At 47.2% G+C, this 12,472-nt stretch overlaps 1 protein-coding gene across 1 annotated transcript in view; it reads right to left on the reverse strand.

Moving 5' to 3' along the window:
• Positions 1 to 1,975: 1,975 nt before the first annotated feature.
• ufl1 (UFM1-specific ligase 1) overlaps positions 1,976 to 12,472 on the reverse strand; it is a gene marked incomplete at its 3' end in the record, with an annotated part of 72,289 nt that continues 61,792 nt past the window's right edge. Inside the window, 1 exon segment of the mRNA XM_037685249.1 lies at positions 1,976 to 2,156. Coding sequence (XP_037541177.1) covers positions 1,976 to 2,156 — 181 coding nt within the window.

The following is a 12,472-nucleotide window of genomic DNA, read 5'->3' on the forward strand; positions in this document are numbered from 1 at the left end:
TCAGGCAGGTCTGTTTGTTCCAACCTCTTATAAATGCTGTACGCTAGCAGCGCAAAATTATTGTTTGCTGCGGCCGCCTGGAACGCACATTGGTGAGCTCGGTTGGAGAGTGACGTCAAAGTCTGGTCATGCCTCCCCGGAGGCACAGGACGCTGGTCCAGCCTGGACATCTTTGCTCCGAGAGCCTCCGCCAGACTTGGCTCCAGGGGGGGCACCGAGGGAAAACTCCGCTCAGTAAACCCCTCCACTCTGGTGATGGGTGATGGACGCGAATGTGGAAGCCGGCGCACTCAGTCTACCAGGTCCGGCTGCAGCCTCGTTCCAGTAGGACGTCACTGCTGGAAAATGAGGACAGATGGGATCAGGACGGCGAGCCGGGGTGGAGCCAAACCTTCCCACTAGATCATTCAATCTGGGCAGGGGGAGGAGAGGGACGGAATGTCCCTTCGTGTCAGCCGCATCCTGAATTATGCCGGGCAGCTCCGAGAGGAGGGCACTGACGGCTGGGAGCGGTGTGGTCGCTGATGCGGAAAGGCTCGGGGGGGTGAGCATCTGCTCGGCCCTCCTCGTCCCGACACCACGCTCTCCAGGAGGGAGTGAGCAGCAGGGCTGCTGCTGACATCGCCTGTCCCGGAAGAACCATCCGATTCGCTCCGAGCCGGCGTTGAAAAAAATCAATGGCGTCGTCCAGCGAACAGTCCCCCGCCACGGAGATGCACTCCTCGACGTTAGCCTTGAACAAGGCTGCTCGCCTCTGCCTCTCCTCTGGGGGGAGGAGGTCACAGAGGTGGCAGGAGAAGGCGAGGTCGGCATGGTGGGGACCCAGGCATCCTTCGCAGATGTCGTGCCGGTCGAAACTCAACATGTAGTCGGTCTTGCAGGACGGACACAGGCGGATGACCTTGGTGCTGGACATCGTTGTTGAAGCTCAGTGCTTTACGCTTGCTGAAGAAAAATGGGAGCCGATTACCCACTCTTAACGTAATTTATACAGACCGGGTGGGGCCCACACAACAGGTGGGCGTGGACTAATTTTTTCAGTGCGATGCTTTGCATGACAGGATAAACCCACCAGCGACAGCCTTAAAGGGCGAAGCCTATACGAAATAGAACCTGTGGGGTTCACTCTGTCCGTCTGTGTTGAACAGTAAAATAAAGTCTATAAAACACATCTGGTGGTTGATTCTTGATCTACAACAAGAGCTGCACATCTCTCTCAGCAGCTGTGAGCTGCCACTTGTGTTACAATGTAAAAACCTCCAGCTAATACAATGGCACGGCTTATACATGTGAAATTTATTTGATTTTTTTTATTTAGTGTGCGTGGCTTATACAGTACTCAGTTGCACTCTATAGTTTGGAAATTACAGTATTTCTGCATAAATATGACCTAAACATCATCAGATTTTCACAAAAGTCCTAAAAGGAGATAAAGAGAACCCATGTAAAAAATATTATACTTGGTCATTAATTTATTGAGGAAAATGATCCAATACATATTTGTGAATGGCACAAGTATGTGAACATTTGTTTTCAGTATCTGGTTCCTAAATTACAAACCAATATGGGTAAGGGTTGAAAGACCGATCAAATCATCCATTAGCTAGTTTCCTTTTTAAGTTTCCTTTGGGATAAATCTTAGCTCTCAGTGCTTCAAGTCTCAGTTTTATCTGGATCTAGTAAAACTAACGATTGGAGGTCTTGGGGCTGAACCGTTGCCACTGCCCTCTCCCAGGTGCAGTGTCTGCTGCACAACTAGTGGGGTCTGGTTGACAAGAGACGTTAAAAAAACTAGAACACTTGCTGACCCAAGGTTCAATCAGGCTGCGGTCTGAATTTTTGCAACACCTTAACTCTTTTTTCTTTTTGAGCTATTCTGTTTTAGATTTGTTGCAGTTTTTGGAATCATTGCCCCATTTGACCCAAGCGCTCTCTGGAGTCTTCTAGTGGGACTTCGTGTGTGTGTGAGACATACCGTGGGGATCCTGCCTGTGAGAGTCCCTATAATCTGTGGGACACAGCGGCCCGGGGTATCCAGCATGCAGTGGGTGCTGGTCTGAAACAGCAAAACACTAGTCAGGTGGAGAACCAGAGCCGGATCCTCCGTCTCCTTCAACTGCTCACTGAGAGCCTGGCGGTGCAAGAACTGGGCCTGTCTGGGTGACACACATTCACAAAAAGCAGCCATCAGGAGAACATTCCTCTGAATTTCAACAAGCTCTATGATGTAGTAAATACTTAGAACCAACATGAACAGACTCGTGGAACGGTTCACATAAATCCACAGTCTCCCCCCCCCACCCATTTTTGTCCAGGTACATACATTCAACTGTAATATATATTCAACCTTTCACACTGATTAAATGTAATTATTTTCATTGACATGCCTCGTAGTTATGTATCGTCATTGTGGCGGGCTGGTCAGAGCTGGGTTGATTTTTTTTTTGACAGTTAATAGATAATGAATGGATTTCTGAGAGCTCTGATTGTGGTTCTGGACTGATTTCTGTTCGAAAGCTCAACTTCTAGAGTCCGGAGTCTGAGTTTGTGGTAAAAAATACAGACGTGGGTCATTCACATAGAGGCAGGGAAGCAAAACTTAGAGGGTTTTAGCTGGAAGCGGTGGTCTGAAGGCAGAGCAGAAGTCGAGGTCCAGATATCTGATGGGTAGAAACATCCGTCTTGGGGAGGCAAAGGGGAGAAATCCGTGTCACGAAGTGGGTCAGGAACAGAGCAGGGATTACTTCAGGTATGAAGCAATTAGACAAACTGGCAGAGACTAGGGAGCACTTCAGTGTAGTACACAAACAAACAAAAAAAAAAATAGTGCAGCCCACAGGTGCAGCAGGTGCTAAATCATTAAAAAAACATTATTTTAAATAAACAATCCATGCCGCTCATGCGGCTCATCCATCAATCAGCCAATCATGTCATGTACAATCTTACTTTGAAAAACCGCAAAAGAGCAAGTCCGTGAAAGTCAGACCGCAAGTATTGAGGGACTATTACTTAAACACTACAGAAACCTGGAACTAGCAGGAAACACAGCTCAAGACAGTGGAAGGACAGGATCGTCCCACAACACCTACAGTTGCCTGTCCGCAACAACGAGGAGCTCAGCAGACTGCTGGGAGGAGTGGCCATCGCTCTGGGAGGAGTTCTGCCCGGCATTCAGGCGGTCCTACAGCCCGGAGGAACCGAGAGGCCAGCAGAGTCTGGGTGGACGGATCAGACGGCATCTGCAGCCAGTTTCTTAGGATCCACTGTGGGATGGACCTTTACAAGAGATCCTTCCTGTACAGCCATCAGTATCTATAACATCTCTTAATGAAATGAGGATAACGAGTTACAACAACAAATAATTTCCCTCTGGGATTAGTAAAGTATTTTTGAATTGAATTGAATTGAAACACTCCTAATTTTCACCACAAAACGCTGGGATCCACCCATAATTGTATAATTATCCAGCAGAGGGTGCATGACGACTATTTTCAAGTCATGACCTTAAGTTTTACTTTGATGTTCATCACAGCTGAAGCAGGGAGCAATATTGTGTGGTGCATTTTGCTGAATAGAGCATGGTAAGTTTATTTGAACTGATCTGTAAAATTAAATAAATGAACAATAATACACTCTCTTTTATCCTCCAACCCGCTTGTCATTAACTACAAGCCTCTCAAGTTAGCAAGCATTGGTTACGTACTGTAACCCCAGATTCTATGTGTATAGGCGTAGCCCTTTAAGAGCTGTCGCTTAGTGGGTTTTATCCCGTTATGCAAAGCATCGCACTGAAAAAATTGAGTCCACGCCCACACAACAAATTACGTTAAGAGCAGATAATCGGCTCCCAAATAGCTTTTTCTTCAGCCATTTAGGAGCCAGTGAGGCCCAACCCTTAAAGGGTTACACCTATACTCATAGAATCTGGGGTTACAGTATGTAACCAATGTTCTATTTTGTATAGGCTTCTCCCTTTAAGAGCTGTCGCTTAGTGGGTTAAGGGCGAAGCAGATGTAGTCTCTGCCTCACTGGGTCCATTCGAACACCATAAGCGCGCACTTGCCCAAAAAAACATCTTGTCACTCAGCTCTCCATGTGCGTAAATACGCATTGCATAATTACGCGCACCATGCACAGACGCACACTGCGTAATTTACGCATTCCGAGTGCATGAACGCCCCGGAAAGGTTTTCAACAGAAAAGAGGAGAGGCTGAAAAGGCCGTGAACAGAGCAGATCCACGGCTCTTCGATATAAAAAGATTAAAAATAAATGAACTGATTATTAATCAAATGAACTGATTGATGACAGTAGTCATGAACTGATTAATAACCATAGAACAAGAATAACAGTCATAACTTGTGACCAATAACATCTCACACTGTAAATGCATGCAGTCAGATGTGAGTTTAAACGAGATTCCATGAAACAACAAAATTCATTCTGTAAAAACACTAAGGACAGAATGTGTCATGGAACGAACCGTCACATCACGTAAATAAAAGCGAATAAATGAACAGGATGTTGACCACGCGGTCGCAGTGGAAATATCCTGCATTGACATACTATTATGCAAAGCAGTCGAAGATGCAATACCTCTGGTCAAGTGCGACCTGAGGTTGTCAGGAGGCTTTAAATCTGATGCTCTGTAGGCTTCAGAAATGGCCTCACACAGCCAGTGTGACAGGCACTGGGTGGATAACGGGCGAACTGCAGATACGTCTCTATAGTGCACAAACAAATGTTGAGTCTGATGCAATGCCACCGTGCGTGTTAGGTAACACGTCAACGCACGTACAGGGCAGAGAAGATGGAAAGACGCTTCTTCTTCTGATTTTGGGGACGAGGGAAAAAAATTCCTCCAACGAAATTGCTCTTGATTTAAAGAGCTCGTGATGTTTTAGGCATAAAACGCTGGATTAGGCCTCAGATCAGCTGAGCTGCCATCAGCCAAAGTTCTGAGACATGACGGAGCGACAGAGAGGGCAGATAAATCACTCACCCTCTTAGCGGATGTTAAAGCCAACAGCTGGGCTGTTTTAAAAGACAAGAATTTAATCGGAAACTGATCTAGTGGCTCAAATGGAGCTTTGATCAGGGCTCGCAGGACCAGCGTTAAATCCCACTGTGGAGCAAGTGGGCGTGAAAACAGGCCTGCGTCTCTGTACACCTTTTAAAAAATGCTTCATCAGCGGATGATTAAAAGCTGTTCTGTCCCCGAAAACCTTTGTGACAAGAAGAAATGGCTGCAGCGTACGTTTTAATCGTGCTGAATGCCAGATTTCTGTCCATCAGCTGCTGCAGAAAGGACAGCACACCACCTAGTGGATATGAGGTGGCCTCTACACCTTTCTCCGTACAGCAGCACTGAAAAGCTGTCCACTTTGATTTGTACAGTGCTGTGGTAGATGCAACACGTGAATCCTGGATCATTCGCACTACATCTTGAGAGAGTCCCATCCTCTCCAAGCGGATCCGCTCAGCGGCCAGACCCAAAGGTGCTGGCCTATTTCTGGGTACCTCCTGATCGCTCCTCCCGCCTGGAGGAAAGCATCCTCCCTCCACGGCAGTTTCCACGGGCGCCCCAATAACAGGTGTCGTAGAACTGGGAACCATGGGGCGTTCACGCACTCGGAAGCCACCAGGAGAGCTGTCAGTCCCTCCTCTCTAACTCGGTTCAGAAACCGTGATATCAGAGGGAGTGGGGGAAATGCGTAAAGAAGCGTTTTGGGCCACAGGCTGTGAGCAAAGGCGTCCACCCCTAGCTGTGGTTCATCTCGCGGGCTCAGTGAGAACCATAGTTGACATACCATAGTTGACATTTAGCGTTCTCTCATGTTTCAAACAGGTCCACAGCCGCTTTGCTAAATTTCTGCCACGTCTGAGCCATAAGCTCTGGATGGAGGGTCCAGTCCCCGTGACGGGGACCGTCCCTGGACATCACATCCGCCCCCTGTTCAGAACACCGGGGATGTACACTGCTCTGATGGAGAGCAGATTTTGGTGAGCCCAACACAGTAGCTGTCTCACAATGTGTAACATTTGGGCTGAGCACGCACCCCCCCCCCCCCCGCCGGTTATGTATGCAGCAGTCACTTGCTATCTGTATGAGTCAACACATGATGATTCCGTAGCACAGAGGCAAAGTGTTGAATCACATTCAAAACCCCTGACACTCCAAAAATATTTATATGAGTTACTGTGTGGAGTGGCCACAGCGCCCCCACAGCTCGAGAAATGTATGTGCCTCTGTGAAGTCAGACACGTGTGACGTAAGTTTGCTGAAGGAAACAGCTGTTATCACTCTGCCGGTTTCATGTGAGTTGCATTGCTGCTACCTGTCTGGAAAAGCGGGTCAGCATCAACAGACCGTCCAGATAAAGCAGAATTCTCCTCCCTGCTCTGTGTGGCGGCTGCAGAGCGACTCGACGCATTTTAAATGGAAATGTTGTCTCACAGTTCAATATTGACAAATCTAATATGAATCTCATCCTTCCAGTCCATTTGGGACCAGGAAGTGACGAGAGCGGAATCCTGTGTTTTCCTCTCCTTCTGGGATCCTGGAAATTACATTTTTAATCAGAATTTCCTGAGCTTCTGTGAGGGGGGACGAGATCTGTTCAAGAGATGACAGAAAATATTTCTAGAGTTCCTCTGAACGGGGGATTGAGCTGTACTACAGCGTGAATCCCCTGCCGATAAACGGTTCACCCATCTATCTGGAGCGCACGCTCGCTGCCTCTTCGTGTAACGTTCGGGAAGCGGGCACGCGTTTATGCTGCGTCACGTTATTTACGGACGCCAATCACCGCCGTCATGGGTGCCTCACTCAGGCTGCGGGCTCACATCCGTGCTGATGTGAGCTGGCATGCGCTGAGGGAAGGTGCGCGCGCCCCCGAGCATGCAGAACCGGTTTAGGACTGCCGCGGGTGCGTGGCGTTCCCATGCCGCGCACAGGCTGCGGGCTCACATCCATGCTGATGTGAGCTGACATGCGCTGAGGGAAGGTGGGAAGGTCGGGAACAGTGGAAATTACCTCTTTTACCATAAGTTCCTGGACTTCTGCATTTAGGGATGAGACCTGGTCTGGGGATGACAGAACCTTCTCTAAAACTCCGCCGAACGGAGGGGTTTGAGCTGCAAATTGTAGCATATAACCCCTACTGATCGGCCTGCTCATTCATCTGTTTAGAGAGCACGTCCACTGCCACTCCGCGTAACGTTCATGGAGTGGGCGCACGTTTATGTGGTGCGTCATGTTTCTTACGGACGTCAGCCAGTTTACAGCCTCGACCGCCGTTATGCGTCGCGGAAGTGTGCTCCGCATAACCCAAGGAGAGGCTTTCTCGAAAGGGCTCTGAGCGCACTTCTGTTACGCGCTCAGGCTGCGGGTTCACATTCATGTCGATGTGAACCGGCGTGTGTTGAGGAGTGTTTTGGGTGAAAGCTGCTGGTGCCGCGGGAGTGCACGTTTGACACCGCTGCGGTGAGAAGCGTGCAGCTCCTGCTGAGAGCAAGGTTTCCCACTGGACTCATTCTGCAGTCTCACATTTATGCTGATGCGAGCCGGAGTGTGTTGAGGAGAGGTGTGTGCGCCTTCATCAACGCAGAGCCGTTTGGGTGAAGGCTGCCGGCATCGCGGGAGTGAACATTTGACACCGCTGCGGTGAAAAGCGTGCAGCTCGGGCTGAGAGAGAGTTATCCCACTGGACTCGTTCTGCGGACCACATTCACTTTCGACTGCAGTGTCATGCGAGCGTCTCGTGCTTATGTTTGAGCTGCGATGATTTTGAAAAACCTGTTTTAAGGACACCGGCTCGTTTGTGTGGAGGATGTGTGAGGAGAAGCTGCTGTGAGATCATTCGAACTGACAGACAGGCTGAATCAGACACTTTAATCTTTGAATGATGTTCATGTTTTATTTCAAAACTCCTGTCATCATTGCACACACACATCTCCCGCAAGGAGTCATTCCTGAATCTTCTCCCTCGTGAGCCCTGCGGTTTGTTGTCCCAGGGCGCCGCCTGTTGGCGATCTCTGGTAAACGCTGAATCGCTGGTTGCTGGGATAAGAAGTGCTGTTCTCTGACGGGCGGGGCTGGCGGCGGAGCGGGAGGATGCTGCTGCAGCTGTGGAACATTTCTGTTTGTTACCTTTAGCCACGACGATCCTTCCAGCGGGCAGGGGGGCATGATGAGGCGTGCGGCTTGGTCAGATGGCGCAGTCTCAAACACCTCCTCCGGCTTTTTCGATTTCTCGAGCATGTCCTTGAAAATTGGCTCCGAACAGCATGTCCGCTTCTCCGACAGGGAGGGGGAGAGATGACGAGGCACACGGGTTGAGGGTGACGTCAGACGCCCTGCAGAGGGAGCTCTTGTCTTCTCAGGCAGGTCTGTCCCTCCGGCCTCTGAGAAGCTGTACGTCAGCGGCGTAACGTATTGTTCACTGCGGCCGCCTGGAACGCACACTGGTGAGCTCGGTTGGAGAGCGACGTCACCGTTTGGTCATGTCTCCTCAGATGCGCAGGGCGCTGGTCTAACCTGGACATCTTTGCTTAGAGAGCCTCCGCCAAGCTTGGCTCCGGGGGGGAATTTCCGCTCGGTAAAACCCCTCCACTCTGGTGATGGGCGCGGATGTGGAAACCGGCGCTCTCAGTCTACCAGGTCCGGGTGCAGCCTCGTTCCTGTAGGACGTCACTGCTGGAAAAACGAGGCCAGATGGGATCAGGACAGCGAGCCGGGGTGGAGCCAAAAAACCTTCCCGCTAGATCATCCGATCTGGGCGCGGTAAGGAGAGGGACGGGAAAAAAGTCCCTTCATGTCAGCCGCCTCCTGGATTATGCCGGGCAGCTCCAGAGGAGGGCACCGACGGCTGGGAGTGGTGTGGTCGGCGATGCGAAAAAGGTCCGGGGGGGTGAGCATTCGCTCAGCCCCCCTCGTTCTGACAATACGCTCTCCAGGAGGGAGTGAGCAGCGGGGGCTGCTGCTGACGTCGCCTGTCCCGGAGGAACCATCCGATTCGCTCCGAGAGTCGGCGATAAAAGGAAAAAAGGGTCCGTGGCCTCGTCCAGCGTGTAGCGACCCGCCACTGAGAAATATTCCTCAGCACTTACCTTGAAACAAGACTGCGGCGGGACTACAGGCAGCCTTATTTGTGCTGGTCAAGCTGGACAACTTCCCTTCTTCGTTCTTCTGACAGTGCTATTAGCTTGCTGAAGAAAAATGGGAGCCGATTACCCGTCTTAACGTAATTCATACGGACTGGGTGGGGCCCACACAACAGGTGGGCATGGAATACATTTCTTTTAGTGCGATGCTTTGCATGACAGGATAAAACCCACTAAGCGACAGCTCTTTAAGTGTGAAGCCTATATGAAATAGAACTAACAGTGTTCAGTTGCACTGCCTTCACGACATTAGACCCGTTGTCAGTGTAGTGATGTAGGGACAGCTTTGTTGTAGACACACTACTAATTAATTATTCTTAAAGCTAGTTCAAGCACAAAGAATATTAATTGTTAATTACAACGGATTCTTTTCTTTTTCGAGTTAAATTGTGTCATGTGACCGAGATAACTGTGAGGATTGTTTAATCAGTGACATGAGATGCCATTTTATCTTTGACCCATCAGAATAAATGCGGTCATTTATTTAACAGAATCAAAATTTAACATCAAAACATGTACACATTGATTTGCTGATCTGTTTCTGATTAATAAAAACTTGGTATGCTTTACTAACAAGACAACAGAACATTACTGATTGAGGCTGATTCACCTCTGAAGGCATCTAGATTACTGGCGAATAAAAGTTTAAGAGAAGGAATAGATTTAAAAGGAAGATGGATGAAGGAAGATGTATGTTTGTTGACCAGAATTAGCACTCTTCTTTCAACACCAGCTCAACCTTCCGGTACACTTCAGGACGTGCAGAGACTTTGTTACCTTAGATGGGGGCTACCTCCACTCTGGAACAGAAGTCCATTAGTACGAACCCTTTACAGCGTCTCCGGTTAAAGCGGCTGGTCATCGTCAGAAGTCGTGTGGTTTACTCCGTTCAACAGAACAAGCTTCCTTCGAAGTTGTAGGGCGTTACGCCTGGGTGAGTTCACAGCGAGGCGCTGTGACTCCGCTGGGATGGACGGACCCTCGTCTCACGGTCAAATCCATCAGCTATTGATTAAATCTGAAAGTTCCTTAGGAACTATCCTGATGCATGCTCAATAATCCTGGTAGAAAAATCTAAAAAAAAAAACATTGTGCTTCTGTGGCACAGAAGATCAACATCATCAGGCCAGGACTCTGCTGTCTACACTCATCTCCAGGCCAGCGGTCACTCTTTCAGGGATGAAGATGTGCACATCCTGGATAGAGAGGAACGATGGTTTGAGAGAGGAGTAAAGGAGGCCATCTTTGTGAAAAGAAATTGTCCATCATTAAACAGGGGTGGAGGCCTCCGGGTTCAATTGTCCCCCTCTTACAATGCTGTGATTGCTAGTATCACTCAGCCCTCTGTGAATAGTAAACAGCCATCAGTGTGCTAATGAGCCATTGTTAGGCTGATGGTCCTTCTTGAGCATGTGATCAGCTGGTTTTGGTTGTCAGCAGCAAACTGGTTGATCCACTCTGAGATGGTGCTATTTAAGAGACTGAGCTGTAAACAGCACCTCAGACTGAGGAAGTCTCTTGGATGAGAGACGAAACGTTTCTACATTTTTTGTTGTTTTGCTTTGTTTTGTTTTTTTTGAATGTCCAGAGGACCAGATTTAACTTTTTTAGGTTCCTTAGGAACTCTCAGTAAGATTCCAGTCAGAGATCCTACTCAGAAGTAGAAGACTGCAAGAAGACTCCATAGTCCCAAAAGACTGAAAGAAAAACCGCAGGAAGACTCAAGGAAGACTGAATGATCCCAGGAAGTGTTGACTTTTTAAAGAGTACTCACTTCCTGTCAATTGGTACTTCCTGATTGGATGGAACAACCAGCAGGGGGTGGTTCTAGTGATGTCAGAGGGTTATTAAAAGTCAAAAGACAGCAGGAATGTTTAGGAACGGTTAGTACAGACGGAGAAAAATATTTTGAAGAAGTGAGAAACTTTGCACGTGCCAGTTGAAGTTATTTACTGTCTGCAAGGTTTAAAAACAAGACACTACGTTCTAATAACTTGTCTCTGTTTGTCTCTGGCTTTTGACCGACATCCCCGACTTCTGACCAACATCAAATCCACTCATTCAGACAGAAAATCAAAATGCACAATTACTTTGTAAATAGACATTTAACTTGATCTCTAAGTCTAATGAGGTTTAAAAATCATTAATACTGTTTCACAGTTGATTTAAATGAGTGGTTCACTTCAACATTTAGAAATGGTATGAACTAAACACACTTTGATTATCAAGATATTCAAAAATAGTAATGATAATGTAAAAAGGAAGAGTGTTCTTTCAATTGATTAATTCAGGATACAATTAAATAGTCTCTTGATGAGATAATTTGTATTTCTGGATTCAGATAAATGAAATAACAGTTCCTGTCCCCTGAAGGTCTAAAGAGACAGGTTGAGGTCGGAGGCCTAGTTCACTACAGTAGTAATTATAGCAATAGTCCTGTCGGATTGAGCTTGCAGTTTGTGAGGACATCCAGTGTTAGTAATGTTATTTTGAGGACACTGTTCCAGGACATTGTGGGCATTGTTTGTCTGAAATATTTCCTTCTCTGCGAAGAAAATTAATTAACGCTGCTGCGGTCAATACTAATTAGGCCTTCACCATACGTGTCTGTAAACAATGAGGATATTTCTTTGTTTAATTTATATTTTTGTAACACAATAACTTTATGGTGAATAGTGGGCGAGAGAACATGTGAACACATGTTAGGAAGACTGTTTTTATGACCAATGCACCACTTGTGAACCTAGTGTGGGACTATGTATAGCGTGGATCTGATTAGCTTAGCTTCATGATTGCTAACAGCAGCACTAAATAAACAAGCCCCGCTCCACTTCGTCCACATGATGCAGACCTGGCAAGGGCAGATTTCACTGCATTTCTCAACACAGCACTCTCATATATTGAGAATGGTAAATGGTAAATGGACTGTACTTATATAGCACCATTCTATCTTATTCCAAGATACTCAAAACTCTTTAGAACAATCTGTGTCCTCTTTTTTTTTTTTTTTTTTCTTTTTTTGTGATGGCCTCCCTTCTCCCCTTACAGCCATCCTCTCCACACCATTATTATGAAATATTTATTATAGTGACTATCTAGTGTAGTTTTTTTTTTTTTTTTTTTTTTAATAGGATAGAAAGAAAGAAAAGACAAAGTAAGACTCCAAAATATAAGAAATATATACAAATAGAGCACACGTCAAAACACCCGGCCACTGTCTGTTCACCTGCAAAGAACATGACAAAACACAGCAACAAAATACATATGTATAAAGAACTTAAAATATTCATGGCTTTGCAGTAAGTTTC

The sequence above is a fragment of the Nematolebias whitei genome, chromosome 12, assembly GCF_014905685.2.
Source record: "Nematolebias whitei isolate Nwh7 chromosome 12, NemWhi1, whole genome shotgun sequence".
Classification (NCBI taxonomy): domain Eukaryota; kingdom Metazoa; phylum Chordata; class Actinopteri; order Cyprinodontiformes; family Rivulidae; genus Nematolebias; species Nematolebias whitei.